This window comes from Patagioenas fasciata, chromosome 1 (assembly GCF_037038585.1).
Source record: "Patagioenas fasciata isolate bPatFas1 chromosome 1, bPatFas1.hap1, whole genome shotgun sequence".
Lineage (NCBI taxonomy): Eukaryota > Metazoa > Chordata > Aves > Columbiformes > Columbidae > Patagioenas > Patagioenas fasciata.
The window spans coordinates 173,167,718-173,186,751 of record NC_092520.1 but is presented as its reverse complement, the minus strand read 5'-3'; the positions used below and the strand labels follow the sequence as shown (position 1 = coordinate 173,186,751).

Sequence of the window (19,034 nt, the reverse complement as noted above, 5' to 3'; positions counted from 1 at the left end):
CAGTGGTACCACACTAGCACATAAACCTAATTTCTTGAAATTCTGGTATTGTTTCAAGCACATCCCTCCTACCTTCAGTTTGCAAGTCAACAACTTGCATCATGGCTTCACATAGCCCCTTCCCAATCTGCTCTCAATGTCACATTAGTACCTCTGAGTTTTCTCTCCCATTCTCTGTGTTACACATATGGAAGTGTGTAGGCAGAGGAGAGAGGAAGGTAAGCAGAGTTTCCAGCTTGAATTTACTAGAAAAAGACAGGATGTCCTATGGCACATTTCAAATCAATGCCTAGGAGGGCTCTTTCTCATGCCAAAGGATTCAGAAGACTCAGATATCTCTGTGTTGCCTTTCAGCACTGGCAGGCAGAGTGGAGAAAGCCCAGCCTGGCATATTCTAGTCAATACCGTGCCTGAGGAAGGGGGTTGGCTTGCCAGGAGCACCCATAGATGGTAGCATAACATGTCATGTAAAAACTCAAGAGAGAGGAAACCTCTAAAATTGGAGACCACAGTCTCATTAAAATATATGGTTCTAAAAAAAATCATCATAATTGTTTTCCTTTGATATTTTTTCTGCTTTCAAGTAAAAATTACATTTGTTCAGAATGTCAGAAGGAGATATTTTTACAAGCTGAATTAAATACCTACAAGCTCCTTTGCTGTTCTTGGTTATGCAAGTACCCAGCAAGACACAAGCAAATAAATACCGGAATATAGATGCAGCACACACAGGCAGATGCAGTGATGGAAAGATCACATCCTTCTTCCTGTATTTGCTTGCTGTGGCTTGGGCTTGTATTTCTTCATTTCTTAAGCACTTCTAACATGGAATCATCTTTCTTTATTCAAGAACAGTAGCATGGAGAAGCAACTAACCCTCTTCTGCACCCTTAGGCAGCCGATCTCTGGTCCACAGTGACAGCTTCAAAGAAGCCAGCTCTTTGTCATTTCTCCCCCAGCTGCAGTCTCCAGGTGGCCCACTCTGTTGCTGTCACCCCACCATCACATTCCAAAGGAAGAATATGTGTCTCTCCTAGTCAGACTGTTTGGGTTTTTATTAATTAAATATTCCACACACAAAGTACTAAATAAATACATAGCTGCATCAGACACTGGTGTACCATACACACCCACTTGGAGAGCTCTATGTATTTATATATGAAATATCATGGAAAGCTATTTACTAAATGCAAAGCAGGCTACAGAACGATTCAGCTTTGCAGATTTGTTGCTCATCACCAGGGTGCAGTCCACACCATGCACACACACACTCATGCACACACATGCACTTGCTCACATTTGCTCGCTCCTGGGAACAAGGGTGCCCACCCTCCGTAACCTGGCTGCTTGGGAAATGTTCATATTAATATCACATATACACTTGGGAGGAGGCAGATCTCCAACGTGCATAGGGTTAAATTCTACCAGGCTATTGCAAACAGCTGCATCGAAAAGGTTTTGTCTGCAGGGACCCACAGCCTGGTGTGGCAGGGGTAGGGAGGGAGGTATTTTGGGGTTGAGCTCCCCAGGGAGCTCAGCTGCGGCACATGGTCAAGAGCTGGAGCTCAGAGGGAGGCTGATGCTAGAGTGCAAATCAGAAAATGTGTCAAGGTAAACAGGTGTAGATATTTTTGTGTCTTTAAATTTTTTTTTCCTGCTCTCCACTGTGGTCTCTAGGCAATGAGGAAGGGGTTGGAAGTTAACATGAAGAAGAAAAAAGGAATAATCTTGCTTTCTCTATCTTTCTCTGTCTCATCTCCACTGATCTCTGAGAGAGAGCCAGGCAGGGCTGGGAGTGGGCACAACAGTAACAGTGGATAGATAAGGGCATCCTTGGTCATACCTGAGATGTGTTCACAGGCAGGCAGGAGTGGGGATGTGTAGGGCTGATGCTCTGGCTCCTGCCTTTTCTCCTGTCAGATGTGGGGTGCAGGCAGCCCCACAAGCTGATCAAAGCAAGTCCTGGCTGGGGTAGAGCCAGTCACAGGTCCAGCTGATGATCTTATTGCTGCTCTAGCCCTACAGCATTCCTGCTGAAAATAGGTCAGGACAGGCTCTTCCTAGCACGTTCCTCTGTCAGAAGAGATGAGCTCCATCCCATGGAGTATTGGGTTAGCAGGAACAGGGTGGCCAGGGCAGTGTTTGAAAACTGTGTTGGACAAATGAGAGTGGGTTACAAAGATGCCTGTGCAGGGAAAAGAGGACTCCTCTCCTTATCATCAGCATTGCCATTGTGGGTTTGATTCTGTCTCTTCTGTAGCATCAAGTCACTTGTCACCACATGGCCCATTCCTCACGCCTCTGCTGACAGGGGCTTAATCTCTGCTCCCAGTAGAGCTGCTACATGGGGCCTTTCCCACCAGTGTAGTCATGGTATGGGCTTGTCCGGGCCTTGGGCCGAGGGATGGATAAGTTATTTTCGGGTTCGATGCTCTGAAAAGGAAGCAAGAAAGTTTTTACCTTTCAAAACTGGACAGAAGGAATAGAATATATCTTAAAATTTAAAAAAAAAAAAAAAAAAGAAAAAAAAAGAGAGAGAAAAAAAGAGAGAGAAAAAAAAGAAAAAAAAAAAAAGGAGGAGAGAGAGAAACAGAGCTGAAGGTTTCCTGTGAATGATGTGATCAATGGGCTGTGGAAAAGGATCCTGGCAGAACAAACCAGTCATGGAGACATGTCACCAGTGGACATGTGGGGACATGATGTGAGCTACTAGATCTGGCTAGACTCTGGCATAAAGTAAGACTGGTGAATGGACATAGGGGCACTCAGACTGCCCACCCTGGATCTGCACTGCAACTTTCAGTGGTTGCTGGTGGGAATACATTCAGGGCACGGGCTGGGAAAAGGAGTATGATCTCCTGAAGGAGGGCATAGTCTCTTACAGGAACTGTGCCTAAAGAGACGACTTCTTACATTATATCAAACCCAGAATATTGAAAACCACAACCTCAGACTTTGCTTTGGGTCCCTCTTGCCTCCCCGTGTCCCTGGACATGTCACAGCTCCTCCCAGCCACAGGTACCTCCATGAACATGTGTCATGGTATCACCAAGCTCCATGAGAAGAACCTGTCTGCCTCCACAGAGCCTGCTCTAGGTCCATCTTTGCCCCTTGTCCTTCCCTTCACCATCTGAAAAACAGGCTACATGTGGTGAAATGGGTGATGGGGGGGTGAACTTACCTTCATCTGAAAGTGAGAAGTGTATGGGTTGTAGCTGAGATCTCCTGTGTCTCCTGGGTCACAAGACAAGAGAGGGGAAAAGTTAATAAATTAGTGCTATATTCTAGCTTGGAAATACCATGACAATGAAGACTCAAAGGGCCCGTGGCTACATTAGCATCTGCTTTTAGTCTGATCAAACTCTATGCAATATACAGGCATGAATGGGTTAAAATCCATAGATGGGGACTTATTAAGTATTTCCTTATGAAAGCAGGAATTAATAGTATTGTAAATAACAAGACGTGAGTGGCCTTGGAGTTTGGACACCTCCTTTTGCCTCACGAATACTGTCATCATCACTGGCCAAATCCCCCCCACTTGCATGCACAAGACCCCTCTGGCTTATTCCCTGGGAAAGCACAGCCTTTCTCAGCTATTCTTTTACAAACCTGGAGGTTTGACTCCAGGGGACAAATGTGATCTCAGCAGCAGATCCATGGGGAGTGTGGCCACATCTCCTACCCATAGCTTTGGGAAGCCTTAACTCATTTTTTTTTACTTTGTCCAAGTAGACATGAAACTCATACTGAAACGTAAGACCTCCTTGCCTCCTTTTTGGATGATGAATTTATTTTTCAATGAATAATGAGATCCATATCAGAAATAAAAGAAATGGTCTCCAAGGTATAACCTAGAGAGGTCTGAAGAGCTGAAGCATTGCTAAGAGACAAACAAAAAACTCCTGAATTTCTATACGGACCTTCTAGCCATAACAGAATCATAACAAGTTATGTCTTAACCCTGACACCCAATAGGTCTCCTACTCAGCTGCTCCTCCTACACATCTTTGGCTTTTGCATTGGTTCTAACTCTTTTCCCTCCTGTCTGAAGATTCATTTTAACTTGCATTTCTTCATCAGTCTGAAACTTTTTACTACTTCTAAATTATCCAGTATCTTCAAATCTTTTCTTGTAGCCCTTCTAACCCTTATAGCTCATGAGTGGTGCATGAGCGTCTAGGGCTGGGGGACAGTGGCGTTGTTCACTTCATCATACCTTGCACAATTTCATCTTGGGTGTAGGCACGATTGTCCACTCCAGCTGTCTGCTTTAAGAACTTGGGTTGGCAAAAGTCATTTTCTGGAGGGTAGTCCTCCAGCTTTGGAGGGGCAGTGAGGAAACAAATTTCAGGGATGATATACATTATCAGGAAGATCCATCCATTGGACACCAGAGCAATGGCCACGACTGGATCGTCCCAGCTAGGATTATTTAAAACTGTGTTGCCTTTTGTAAGCATGGTGATCCACACTACCCAAATGGCAATGGAGAACAGGATAGTGACAAAGATGTGTGCCCCATGTCTCTTCCACCTTTTGTATGAGCCACAGAATGTGAACATGGAAACCAAGAAGGTCAGAGCCATCAAGAAGAGCACATAGATCAAAAGCATGACAAAGTCTTTGTTGGTCTCCTCTGGAGTCATATTCAGAAAATCATCTCTCTGGTTTACTAGCATGGTGACTAAGTACTCAATGCTGATCACAACTTGTACCAGGGCAAAAGAAACCATGAGGAGCAGCAATACTAGCCAGGAGAAGGGCTTTTTTCCTCTCACTAGTTTGTTGAGGTTGAAGGCATGGGTGAGGAGGCATGAGAAGCAGAGAGCAAAGATGACTCCAAACAGGAAGAAGCGAGTTGGACGAGTCCTGGAATTGAGTTTAATGATGAAGGCAAAAGTGAGACCAAAAACGCCAAGTGTGCCTAAGAGAAAGAAGAAATAGATGGAGATCATGTGCCGCTTGTTGTTGTCTTGAACTTTACAGATGAGAAAGAAGAGCGAGCAGATGAGGAAAATGGTGACGAGGACACCAGCTGCAGCCAGTGACTCCAGGACAATCCCCCAGGCCTTCTCCACATCACAGAGCAGGTAATAGTCAGCATCGATGTTGCCGCAACCTCGGGGAGGCGACGTAGTTGTCATCGTCGTCATCATCGTCGTCATCATCGTCGTCGTCATCCTCTTGCCTTCTTGAACAACCTCCCTGTGAAATGTTCAACCAAAACTGTAGAAGAAGAAAAGACACAGGCTGTCATATCAACCACTTGGGTGCTGCCAGCAGGGGGGAAAGAAAAGTGGGATAGATGTCCCTCTCCACCTCACTGGGCAAGGACACTACAGTACTGAGGACATGGGGAGGTGGGAGGTGGGAGCAGAGCCATCCTCTTATGTGGCATTGTCTCTCAGTCAAGGGCAAGCCAAGCCCCTCAGCAGGAGGCCATCCACCTTATATGTCCTCTACACCATGCCTGGGGTTGTGCAATGTCGTAGGAGAATGGGGAGCAGGAAGAAGGTGAGGCGCTTTCACAAGCCTTAGCTTGATGCCCTGCAGCACAGAGACCGAGCTGCCTTGTCACTTTTTTGATACAAAAGCAGCTGTTAGTCATAACACAGCTTACACTCTTTTGACAAGTTCAAACAACATCAGTACCTCCTACCAGTGAGCTTCAGAGATGAGCAATACAGAACAGGAAACTCATTACTTTGTTTCTTTTCCCTCTATTACTTTCTCTGAAACACTCTTGGCTTTGGTTTATGGGTATGAATGAAGGGGAACTTCAACTGCCTTTTACTCTGCAGATAACTAAGCTGGACACTTCCAGCATATTTCTTCTCATGCCAAAATAATAGCAAATATAGGCCACCAAACATGACTCCCAAATTCATATTCCTTCTTCTTCATGGCAGCTGGGCAATAAGAACTATCTCAAAGATCATGGTCCCCTTGCCAAGATATTGCCTTGTTCTGGCTGGAGGCCTGACATGTCAGAGCTCATGCTGTTCATTGCACGACAAGTAACCACCAAGTTACTGCTTGAGGATTCCACAAGTCAAGGATGGACAAGGTCTTCAGTGTACCCAGCACATTCCTGCTGTCTTGTCACAAGTTCAGTGCTGTCTAAGCCTGGTTTAAGCCTGTCTCGCCAGGGGATAAAAGGACTGTTTAGGTGAGCTCTGCCTGTCGCCAAGGGGTATAAAGTTGCCTACTTCCTTGAGAGCCTGAAGCATGTGCAGAAACCACTACATGAGCATGTTGAGCACTTTGTGACCCATTATTCAGGCATTGAGAGAGTTTAGATCCCAGGGGTCAGGTACTGCTTTCTAGGCACCAAATTGCTCAGCTAGTCTCAGGTCTCTGAAATCTACCAAACAGGAGTTTAAATACAATATTGACATGAAACATGAGGGAATCTGGCCTTAATGGTAACCCCCACACTGGAAAACCAAATGCTTTTTCTGAGATACAAAGACAAAAGTTCTCTTGCAAAAATCAGTGTTGAGTGCTCATTATGCCATTTGCCTTCACTTTCCCCCTCCAGAACAACACACTGCTGTTATGAGGTTGGTTCTAAAACCCTTCCAATAGATTTTAGGGAGGGGAGATTGAGTCTTCAATAAATGGCAGTTGATCTAATCAAAGGATGAATGAAGGGAGAAAATATCACTGACTCACTCTCAGCCCCACATTTGCCTCAATGTGACCTGCTTATAAATGTTGGAGTATTTTTCCAGCTTGCAACCTCACTGTGTAAAAGGAGATGTGCAGCTCTTCAAAAAGTTGTTTACAATAAAACATGAATTATGCAAATATGCAGGCATTTTGGACTCTCATGGAAAGAATGGAATTGGTGAACAACATGTGGGAGATTTTGCAAATCATCGTTCACAACATTTTAGAGATTTATGATCTCTTGTACAAATAGCTGACAGTTATCTGGACAATTGTGAGTGATAAATAACAAACCTTTCTGAAAATCTGGAGAGAAAATGCTACAATTTCAATCACAGAAATTTACTGTTGATCAGATAAGCTTATCTATTCACAGGTCTGGGAGATACAACCTGCTGTTGAGGCAGGTGAGAAGCCAGCCTGAGACCTCAGGGCAGCACAGAGCACACCCATAGTTTTGGGTGCTTACTGCAAGTGGTACTTGCCACCCAGTCAGCTGCCACGGCCCTTGGAACAAAAAGGGTGGAAAGAACATTGCCACCTTGGAAAACCGCACCACATGTACTGATTTTTAGCCCCTTCACTTTTTTTTTCCGGGGTAGATGGTCTGTGAGGCATGAACAGTCTCTACCTTGTCTCCTGGGTGAGTGTTGCCCCCCAGAAGCTGAGTTTGCTTATTCGACACCCACACAAGGGTCTGGGATTTCCAAGGGGCTCTGCAGTCTGTGCAAGGGAACCTGTGCCACAGTCACTTCACTACTGCTGGGTCCACATCACAGCTCACACTCAAATCATGGTTCTCACTGTAGTGATAAGTCTTCTGTGCCTCCTCTCTCATTAATACCTTGTGCATAAAATATACCCATCCAGGCACAAATTTCAAATTCCCAAAGAAAGTCTGCCGTAACTCCCCCAACTCCAGCTGGGAATTCTATGTTAGGGTCAAGGGTGGGAGGCTGTCTCTGTTTGCTGTGGCACCCCATGCCCCTGCTCTCCCACCCCCCAGAGCCATGGTCCTGAACACCATACCACCCCAGCTGTAGAACACAGGTCCACCCTGGATCATGTAGGACATTGCCTTGAATTACCTTTCTGGGTCTTGCCCGGAGAAGGCAGCAGGGAGGCTCCAGCTAGAAGAGGCAACTTCCCAGTGTGCCAGTAACACAGTCACCTCCGCTCCTGTTAACCTCAGCCAAGCATCAGACCTGCGCTTGGCCTCCTTGCGAGCTTTAACAGCTGGAGGAGAGAGGAGGTGTGGCTGAGCACGCCTATTCCAGTTCCACCGCCTCTCCTCTCCAACAGGACACGGTTATGAAAATACGGACCCTGCGCCAGGAAATGAAGTAAGACCTCCTGACGTCAGCGGGGCACTCACCCCTGCATCGGGGTGGAGATGGAGCCACTGCCTGTCTCAGCTCTGGGATGGGACGGACTGAACGCTGCTCAGCCAAGCACCTGATAAGATGCTCCCCTTGCACTCCTGGCACCTGTGGGTGGGGACGGTGGCTATGAATAGCAGTGTGTCCCCTCCCTGCTCCAAGCCTTTTGTCTCCTTGCATGCTTTCTTGCCAGATGACTGCTTGCTAAGTGGAAGGTTGTGGCATGCAAATGGTTCCACAACACCTGGAGGGAGAGCAGCTGCAAGCCTGGCTCCAGAGACAGTTGCCTCAGGGGTCTTGATGGGTGCTGGGGCTCCTTTCCTGAAAAGGGCAGTTTGTCTTTCCTGGTGTCTCACTCAGCCCAGCCCTGCTCTGTTCTGGCGCAGTTCTGTCTGCTTGTGAGCAATGAGTCACTTTGTCCAAATTGCTGGCCCAAATGGTTAATGAATGAAGGCCATTCCCCCTTGCTCTTTATTGTGCCTCTGGCCTGACACACCTATTGGTGCAATCCCATCCAAAGTCCCTGTACCTCCAATGTGTTCATAACTTCATCTGGTATTTTAAATATTACTCACTGGGGGTATTTTATTATTCTGATGAAGGATTTAACATCAGGGCCTATTCACACAAAGCACTCTGTCCCTACACACAGCCCCTAAGCCTGGGAATCCCTCCCATTCTGTGGAGGTTGTGCTCCTTCCCAAAACTGGGGGAGCAGCTGCACATGCCTGTGCTGAGGTCTGACTACCCATGGTTGTCTTTTCTGCATGCTAATTTTTTTTGTTTACTCGCTTCTTGTTCTGTTTTGGTTTGGTTTTAGGGCTCCTGTAATATTTCTGGGTGCTGATCCCTTTTGAATGTCATATATGCAGACTGCCACAAAACACATGCAAGAAAGTCCTCTCTTGCACAGTCCCTAGAAACACATGAAGGCCTGTTGGGATGAGTGGCTCATTGCAAGGAAACGCTTGGTGCAGTCACTGCAGGGTGGGCCAGGCTGAGCTCTACGACAGTTCCTCATGTCCTTCCTACTTACATTTCAGCATAAAATCCTGAGGCATCTTAGGAAGAGACATGCCAGGTTTCTTTACATTAAATTAATTTTAAATATAAAGTAGGTTCCAGGCTTAATAAGCCAGCCAAGAAAGAGGCAGCTGTGAAAAATGAGAGGAGGAAAGACGGGGTGATGGAGAGGAGTTCAGGACCAGCTCAGTGGGATGCAACTTGTCTAGGAAGACATTCAAAGAAGCTTTCAAAGGTCACTGGTCATTGACAGCCGTTTTGCATCTTATCAGAGCACATTATGGACTGCCAGCTACTTCTCTGCATTTACAGAGACACACAAAACCCCATGGAAGGCAGTGTGTCAAATTATATCAGGTTTGGGGGAGGGGAAAAGAAGAAAAGATAAGAAGAGTAACACTGACACTTTCCAGAATGCCTGAGAAATCCTTGAGAATCAGTCATCAAACACACCCTGTACTTTCAAAAGACTAATACATGGGGTTACATTAAAAAAAAAAAAAAAAATCCTAAGTGACTTAGGAGCTCAGGTGCTGATGACTCATAGTAGGTAGGCTGAGAAATGGCAACCGTGGCCCTCATGCTATGCCAAAGGGTGGAGGAAAACTGCTAGTCTACATGGGTGAGTACAAACAGCATGAAGATCACACCAAAAAGGGGACACAACTGCCATCTCACTTTAGGTATGAGATGAAATTTGCAGATAGAGTCACCTAAATTTAGATGTCTGAATGTGAGATGGTATCTCAGCTCCCAAACAGCCAAAAAGCCAGAAGGACTGTCGCAACCGATTTGATGCAGGTGCCTATTTCTGTGTGCACTGAAGTGCTCCCGGGTGTGGTTGTCTGGATTGCCAGGATCCTCACCTCAGTTGCTTGCACATTGGCATATAGTGATGCCACAGGGTATGCTGCTCAGCTTCCAGGGACCACTCCAGGAGCACATGGGTCTCTCACACCTCCTGTATCAGATCTGGCAGTCCTGTGCAGATGTTTTGGATACCCTTAGGCATCTCAAATCACCCTTGTAAGAGTAAATGGACTGAGTGCTGAATCTCCACCGGATATTTCAGAGCTGAGATGCCCATCTTATATGTAAGTACCTAGATGTAGGTGTCCACCATACAGATTTCATTCTCACAGAATCACAGAATGTTAGGGATTGGAAGGGACTTCAAAAGATCATCTAGTCCAATACCCCTGCAGGAGCAGGAACACCCAGATGAGGTTACACAGGAAGGCAACCAGGCAAGTTTTGAATGTCTCCAGAGTAGGAGACTCCACAACCTCCCTGGGCAGCCTGTTCCAGTGTTCTGTCACCCTTACTGAGAAGTTTCTTCTCAAATTTAAGTGGAACCTCTTGTGTTCCAGTTTATATCCATTGCCCCTTGTCTTATCATTGGTTGTCACCAAGAAGAGCCTGGCTCCATCCTCGTGATACTCACCCTTTATATATTTGTAAACATCACTGAGGTCACCCCTCAGTTTCCTCTTCTCCAAGCTAAAGAGCCCCAGCTCCCTCAGCCTTTCCTCATAAGGGAGATGCTCCACTCCCTTAATCATCTTTGTTGCCCTGCTGCATCAGCATAGACAAATAGTCCATTGAAGGTACTTTAGCTCAGTCATCAGCACACAGATGGTATATAAGATACAAGAACCGTGGGAAACTACCCTTCTGGGACATCAGCTCACACTGAATAACCCAGAGGATCTCAAATGGTCCTAGACACCAGTGTGTGGGCAATTGAATTGACTCCTAGATATTTACCCTGTTTCCCTGAAAATAAGACAGGGTCTTATTTTTGCTCCAAAAGGTGCCTAATTTTTTACATATATAGCTGCTTGGACACTATTTAAATTGACTTTTCTAATGAACTGTAACTAAGACTTATTTTTGGAGAAGAGCTTATATTTCGAGCAACCTCAAAAATCCTGAAAAATCATGCTAGGGCTTATTTTTGGGGAAACAGGGTACAGAGCAGAATTCCTCCATTGGAGGCAGTCATCTGGATTGCCACTATAGCTGGTGGAAAGAGGCACTTCCAGTGGAGTTGCAGTTGACTTGCTTTATGACAAATCAAATCACCCCTGAGAAGTACCTGTTTTTCTCCAACAGAGGTGAAGAGAAACAAGATAATGAATTCAGATACAGACCTTCACACTTGTCAGCCGAATTGCACAGCAAGTTTCCAAAGTAAATTCAACACAGTCCAGTAGCAAAATGCTAATAACATTGGGCGGGAGGCTGTTGGTAGCAAAAGCAGCTTGCTTTGGCCATACCACAGCCCCAGAGAGGCAAGCTGACTGCTGGTGAATGGGAAGGAGCAGTGGCTATGGCTGACAAGGAGAGGCAGGGATGGCAGCAGGGACTAATGTCTTCAGGCAGCGGTTACCCACACTTCCCCTTCCAGTTTTCAGGCAGCAGGATGAGGTGGAGGAGGAGGGCTGGATTCTCCGTTTGTGTCAGCTCTGCTCCTTTTCTTTTCTTGTTACTGGCATTGCCTGGCCCTACTCCCTCCTGTGGGATGCCAATGCCCAGTGCTGCCCACGGTGTCACTGGCCAGCCCTGCAACACTGGAGGCAGTGTTGTAGGGCTGAGCCTCCAGCAAAGGGCAGAGCACTGCAGCCCCTCTCAGCTCAGATGGATCTGCGGGAGAGAGCACATCTGTGAGGTTCAGGGGCTTAGTATTTTTTATTAAGCCAAGTAATAAAGCAAGCAGATGCCTGGGGAGAGACAGTGCTTGGTGCTCTGGGATGTGTCTAAATACCATTTTTATTTTGGTCACTGATATTGGCTATGTCGTGAATATCCTTGTGTCATTCCTTCTGCTTAGCTACCTGTGCAGTACATCGGTAACATGAGAATAGCCTCACTTCCTGAGAAATGCCCCCTGCCAGCACTTATCACAGTCATACTGAGCTAACATTACAGCAGCAGCCTCCACCCTGTCCTGCCCCATCAATTTCCTTCATATGTTAGAGGTATAAACATTATGACACCCTTGGAAACAACATGGCACAGAGGTGACAGGTCCTCAGTCCAGGCAGCCGGCTTGGAGCATCTCTGCCTTAGAGAGGAGCAAACACAAGGGCAGGGGGGGGTCATTTCTGTAAAGGGACAAGTGGCACCTCTGCATAGCACTGGGCTTTTTCCTGGCGGCCCTGTCCCTGAATCCCCTGTGTTGTGGTTCTGAAAGCATGTATCCAAAGATTAGCAAAAACCTCATCTAAGGCTCAAATCCTTTTCCATTGGAAATGAAAGGTGTGGAAACAAAAAGTAAATGTTTTCTAAAAAAAACTGCAAAAAACCCTCTCACACTGGTGTCCTTCAGAGCTGTTAGTTCTCTCTGTGGCCATTAACTCTTCTAACTGCATGCTGTGCTCCCTGCCATTTTCATTTTCAGATACTAAATAAACATTTCCAGTATGTAACAGTGATGCGCTTCTTTGCCAGGGACTGCTGATTGCTGCCTCTGAAGAAAGCTTCCTGCTTCGAATGAGTAGGTTTTGGCCAACCCCTTTCTCTTCCTGGTTCCTAAATGCCCTTCTTTCTGTTACAGAGTGATTATTTACCAGGAGGTGGAGAGATTTGGGCAATAAAAGGGCAAGGAGACTTGTTAAAATATTGAAATCTGTGTTTCCGAGTATGTCCTATAAACAGAGACCTTAAAATCTGTGAATTGTCTGCTGGAGCATCTCTAACTGGTGAGAAGACCCTGCTTCTGGAAATGTAATAGAAATAGGCTCGCTGGTCCTCCACTAGGAGCACAATGTTCTGCTGTGCTGCAAATGGGATCATTTCTGTATACGATCTTAGGTACAGCGAGCCTAGTACCTGGAAAACTAGAGACAGGGTGTGGCTCCTGGAGCACCTGCCAAAACTGTCCTGAGTTCATGCCTAAGACTTGCTCCTATCACACAGGGACAGGTGTCACACTGTCTTTCATACTGCTCAAGTGTGGAAGGTGGAGCAAGAACAGGTAGAAATAAGTGGAGACCAGCTAAGAGCACCTGTGGCCATTGAACACTTTGCCTAAGAAGAGCTTTTCTCATGTAACAAAACTGGAGCTCTTGAAGGCTATGAGCAAGTTAGAAAGAAATAGATTTATCACCTCCTTTAGGGCTTTCAACAGCATGCTGATATGACAACTGAGCAATTCCTCTAGATGTAGTTTCCTGGAGGTATCCTGTGCCTATCCACTTACCAGATCAGCTAAGAAGGTTCCAGTCTTCCTTTATGGCATTAACCTCACCTGCTTTCAGGCTGATGTGTTCCTAAAACAGCAAGTTGCACTGACAGATGAGTGTGCATTGTATGTATACAGACGTTTATGGATAAGTGTATAACTCTCAGGAAACAATGGATCTGAAAACATACCAACTGGTGGAGGTGTTGCTTGATAGCCCCAGAAAGGAAGACATGCCAAGGGAGATCCAGGAGTACCTGTATTTTCTCTCTCCCAGCAAGGCTGGCCCCAAAGCTGCGGAAATGATTTAGGAGAGAGGGGATGTCTGGTGGCATCTTTAGCTGGTGAAACCTGATAGAGAGACTTACAGCAAAACACTCCAGGAGGAGCCAACTTTTGCTTTCCCTGTGTGCCAGTCCTTGCTTTGGTACCCTTGCCCAGCATCTAACTGTGTTCCTTTCGGTATTGCTCGCCCACTGTGCCTGGAGCGGTTTTCCTTTCTCTCTTCTTCCACTCCACACCACAGGGTTGAGAAGAATGGCTGAGATTCTTGTTGAGAGAGGATTAGGCACTCTCTTGCACGGGTGGCTGCTGGCAATAGATGTTCTGAGGCAGCCATCCTGCCCTGGAGTCTGAGGCTGATTTCTCCTGCCAGCAGCGCCTTGGGTAAGAAGTTCTGCAGAGAACTGCTGCTGTGCAAGGAACATTCCTGGGAATCAGGTTGCACACAAAAACTCCCCGCTCAATGATACAGAAAATTCTGCTGTACTTCTCCTGGATCAAACACCACTGCAATGACACAAAGCAAAGCTGAGATCCAACGTAAATCACTCCTCCCTTTCAGACTTCACCAGAAAAAAAAAAAAAAAAAAATGTGTCCATAAATTTTGTTTTTCTTTTTATCAACAAGTTTCATGTTGGTACAGATCTGTGTTACCACACAGCATAAAAGTTGGCATAAACTTGATATTGTCTGTCCTGGCTAAATTATCAAAAATACAATTGTATTTACATATTTAATCTTAATCAGACACACCCTATTGAACAATATGGTTGTACCCAACTCTGCTACTGACTACAGAACTACGGCTTAGCATCAGCCAGCAGTTTTGGTCAATATGTGTTATCCAATGAAGGCTAATCATTAATCAATGCTGTGAGTTTTCTTGAAGGAAATGGGTGGCGGGGGAGAAAAATATAAGGAATAATTGTAAGGTAAGGTCAAGTAATTGAGTTCACAGCCTATTACTCCTGAATATTTTCTTGCTGTTTAGAAGAAGACCCCAAGGCAGGCAGCTCTCAATCTCTGGGTGCCACAAATCCCGGTGTCACCTCTTGGAGTTGGAGAACTGCTGAGGAGCCATGTAGGTCCCTGGTAAACCCAGTCAGGCTTCAAGGAAATGTAACTGAGGAACATGATAACACACATGGCTTTGGTGCTAGCCCTGATAAAAGAATGTCTTACTACATCCCTGAGAGAAGGAACTTTTCTTCCACAGAGTTTCACCTTCTGTGGTGTCAGGTACTTGGTGGCAAAGCTCATGCAGACAGAGGTGGGGGCTTCTAGCCACAGACACAGCCTTTTCCCAGCAGCCACAGGCATTACAGTCTGTGCGTCCCTGTGATTTCAGGAGAGATCATCTGTATTCCTCTGGGCTTGAGTTGGAGACTGCTGGAAGTGCCATGCCAGTGCTGACCTGGCAGAAATGCCAGTGAGTAATAGTTGCCAGGTTATAACTATAAATAGTTTATAAGGCCAACGCCTCAGTTCTGCTTGCTAGTTCACCCTAGATAAAGTTTGTTGCTTGACCATGTTTATATATAACCATAAAAACTCCTCAGATGACTTTCAGGGCAGCCCAAGCCCTCATGTCAGCAACTGTGAGGGGTGTTCCATCTCAGCCCATGCTACCTTCCCCAGCTCAGTGTACATGTGCAAAAAAGGCTGATGCAGCCTTGCAAACATTCAAAGATGCAATGGGAATAAATCAGAATATGCAATTCATCAGGGTAGGGCTAGGGCCATGCTTTCAGTATGCACAAATATCACTCAAATCCTCAAGTCTCTTCTCCCCTTGGCAATCCAGGAGCCATGGGAATTGCTCTGCAAACAGCAGCAGCCTAGAAGCACTTGGTTTCTGGCACAGGTAGATGGTGTGCCCTGGGAGCCTGGAGGTCAGGTGCTCCTCAGATGTGCACAGATGGTAGTGGGTCACACCATGGCAGGGGGAATGCAGGTGGTAGCCTAGGACCCTCAAGCTAGGTGGAGGTTATGGCACTAGCTGGGCAATGTAACTTGATGCCCTTCACGTAAGAGGCCAGCACATTACTGTGTACCTTTCTTTGTCTTAGCACAAGAAAACACATACAGGCCTCCTTCTACCACTTCTTCCATCATGTACATTAAGGTGAATGAGTTGCTCTTTTAATTTCAAGGACAACATGGGCACATAAGTATCCTGATGCTGCCTCACTAGAGGTCCAGGACTGCAGTTAAACTCTTCACTCCTCCCACCAAAATCTTTTCTTAAGTGATTCTCCCAGTGCAATATTTGCCAGCAGCGATCAGTTGTTGCATCAACACGAAGGCCTTTCCAGTTTCTTCCTGTCATACCTGCTCATCACAACTGATGCTTGATGACATCTCAAACTTCCTAATATCACCAGTGACATTAAGCTCCTTAAGGGACATAACAATGTCCATCTGGTGTACGTCTGCTGCACCTGGTAGTTAAGCAGCATAAAAATCTATGACATAACGATACACATTCAAATACCTGTACTTAGGGAAAATGAGGGGGAAAACAGTCCCTTACTCTATCTGCTTGACTAAGGCAGAAATTTAAATGGGCGTGTTTAAGAAGTCTGATAGCATTCCTGCTCCCCCTGCTTGCTTCTGTAAATTCATGCCTCTCTTTGTAGTTTCTGCCTGATCTGGGTGGGCACATAACCACACACAAACACACATACTTGTGTGCAAGCACGCACACACAGCAGCCCGGCCACACCCAGCCATGCACTGCCTGCCATGCTTTTGCTTCTGTTGCAATATCTATTAAAACTAGTTAAAAATGCGGGACTTGCAAGTTCTGAATTGGTGAAAGTGGTAGCCAGCAGGCTGAGGTAGAGAGAGGGTAGTTGCAAGCCAGGAGAACTACTGAAAACGGTTTTCCACAGAAAATTAACTGCAGGATGTTTAGCATGTGCTGCACTGTGACAGGACACCTCTGCTTTCTTTGTGAAACCAGATTTGAAAGATTTGCACTCCTTAAATGCTGTCTAGTTGACTGGGTGCACTTTCTAAAGATGGAGCACTTGAGGCCATAGATTTGAATCCTAGCCAGGGAGATTAAGTGCTTGAGAACTGAAGCTGAGGCCCTAATGTAATCCATTTAATTATTTTATCTTTAATTCTATCACAATAAAGAGTGGAAATCTCAAAGGGAGAGTTGACTGGAAAATGCAGCCTGTGCATAACATTCCTACTGTTATTGTTTTAAGTTTTCTGATTAATGCAAAGAAAAAATAACTCTTCAAATATGCAGTCATAAACACAGTCACATATATACAGATGAACACACTTTTCCTCACTCCTGTAGCCAAAAATTCATTATTCCATTGAAAGTTCAAATGGAAATTTCCACTAATGATTCAGACCAGCTGGTAAGACTCAAAGCGTCTCTTAATCTGCTGCTGGGATAATTTCTCTGTTTCACCTCATGTCTTCGTGTAACTTCCCTCGTGATTTCAAATAGGGACATCTGCGATCTCATTTGATGGCCACTAAAGAGATTGTAAACTTGCCATGTTTGCACAGATCTAAACAAGCAGTGATGCTGGGTTAGAAAAGAGCACTACACTGTCAAATGTGAAGCAGGAACTTCTGTACTCCAGAAACTTCCAGCCTGGATGTTGTGCTGGGAGGAGGTAAGGTCTGAACTATACAGAAAATAAAGCTGATTGCCAGGTCTCTGACATCAATTCTTCCAACCTTCCTGACAAGCTAGGGGGAAGAATGTCAATGTGCAGCCATTGTTAGTAGCCAAATGAAGATGACTTGGTTGGAAGGAAGGAGGTTTACAAAGCTTCTGTCTTGCACTATGGAGAGAAAAAGAGCATGTGTTTCAATTTGGACCAGTAACCTCAACCTAACCCTTTCTGTCCCTGCTGTGTTCCTCTCCTCCCACTTAGCTGGTCCCTGGGTGCGAAGGACTAGCAAGCTCTCCCATGGGAAGGCCCTGCACTCCCTGCTGCTCTCTAGACCCAGCATCCCTGGCTGTTTTGTTTGGTAAACAAAAGTGACACCCTCTAAGTGACAGCCACGCCCCAGGGAAGGGTTTAATTACCAATTAACCTCTTCAGAAATGCAAATGCAGCTTCAGCTAATCATATGAGCAATCCAGGAAAGCTTCAGAGATGAGAGATGACTCTTGGTGTGTGCACGACATGGCAAAGGAAAGCTTCAGCCTCCCCACAGCAGGTTCTTCTCCTCTTGCTGGGTTGTTGCATTGCCTGATAATACCTTCTTTGTTCATTATTAACAAACTGCCATAACAGACTTTCATTTGCAGTAACGAAATACCAACTGGCACATAAGCAGCTCTCCCTAAAAGGCTATAAAATGTTTTTTCCAGGAATTCCTGGCTGCAGATGGAATCTCACCCCAGGGTAAAATGTAGGAACTGCTGGGCACCAGAGAGTGCCGCTACGTTTCAGCAAGCACACAATACCCCATCTCCAGGACCTGCAGGGAGACAGAAAATTCATTGCCTTTGTGCGTACATTTTAAAAGGTAAAAGGAACCACTGCAAATTTGGGTTCTGACTTACTGCTTGGCACACAGCACATCCCATCATGTGTGGGATAAACTAAGGTATATTCTTGAAAAAAAAAAGCGCCCATGCTGTATGTGAATGAAGGGATCTCACATGTGCTATGGATTTGAGCAATGTTATTGTTACCTCCAAGGACTTTATCAAGTTACAGGGCTGTGATATACATAGGGGTTGAAGTTACCATAAGATCTTACATTACATGGGGTTAGCTTTTCCTCAACCAGAACTGAACTGACACAGTAGATCTGAAGCTGTGCTGAAGTGGAACTGAACTAAGGCAACTTCAGTTCTTAACTGACAACTCAAACAAGAACTAAATCCAACCTATAATGATTCACCTGTCTGATCAGCACTGTGGTTTTACTAGTGGTAAAGACAAAGGAAAGTGAAAATTCACGTGCATGATTCTGCCAAATGAAACAGACATTCTAGATGGATTATATGACTGTCTGGCTTCTTGAGCAAACAGAGCATCTGTTGCAGTCCTGTTCCAATTAAAACAATGTCTGCTATTACGTAACAGTTGATAATCCCCAATCTCCGGAGTGGTTAATCTAGATTTACACATGGTTAAAACCTCCACTGGCCAATTGAAATATGACTTTCCTAACTACTCATTTACAACCATCAAGCAGAGAAACGACATTGTTTAGTCTGTTACTGGTTACAATGTATCGTAACCTTCCAGGACAGCACAACATTTTGACAGGCTTGCCCTAGATCTAATAATCCTTCTCTATACTCATCAAAAGGATTTAAGACAAATACAATTGAGTTTAAATAAGTTCTTGAATATAAATGAACTGTCTCTTCCTAACAGGCAATCCTACAATATTAAGCAACGAGAGACTTGCCCATATTGCCTAGCAGAATCTCCATTGCTTTCTATCATTTACCTCATTGCTTTGTAGGACTAGTTACATTTATACAGTCCTA

The 19,034-nt window shown here is 45.4% G+C and overlaps 1 protein-coding gene across 2 annotated transcripts; it reads right to left on the bottom strand.

Annotated features, from left to right (window-relative positions):
- Positions 1–1,037: 1,037 nt before the first annotated feature.
- LOC136107233 (retinoic acid-induced protein 3-like) lies at positions 1,038–7,888 on the bottom strand. 2 transcript variants are annotated; one of them, XM_065848135.2, is made up of 4 exons: positions 7,764–7,888; positions 4,220–5,229; positions 3,182–3,234; positions 1,038–2,433 (listed from the first exon to the last, which is right to left on the bottom strand). In XM_065848135.2, exons 2-4 carry the CDS (start codon positions 5,181–5,183, stop codon positions 2,341–2,343), a joined length of 1,110 nt encoding a protein of 369 aa, XP_065704207.1. In that variant the 5' UTR covers positions 5,184–5,229; positions 7,764–7,888; the 3' UTR covers positions 1,038–2,340. The 2 variants fall into 2 exon arrangements, with proteins under 2 accessions (XP_065704207.1, XP_065704216.1); XM_065848144.2 differs by having other exon boundaries at positions 4,220–5,208.
- Positions 7,889–19,034: the final 11,146 nt, after the last annotated feature.

Bases quoted from the DNA above. Each gene is read 5' to 3' on its own strand.
- LOC136107233 (XM_065848135.2), bottom strand. From the start codon at position 5,183: ATGACGACGACGATGATGACGACGATGATGACGACGATGACAACTACG. The intron at 3,235-4,219 runs GTATGATGAAGT...CTTGTGACCCAG, and splicing joins CCAAGATGAAATTGTGCAAG to GAGACACAGGAGATCTCAGC. The intron at 2,434-3,181 runs GTAAGTTCACCC...CTTCCTTTTCAG, and splicing joins CTTCTCACTTTCAGATGAAG to AGCATCGAACCCGAAAATAA.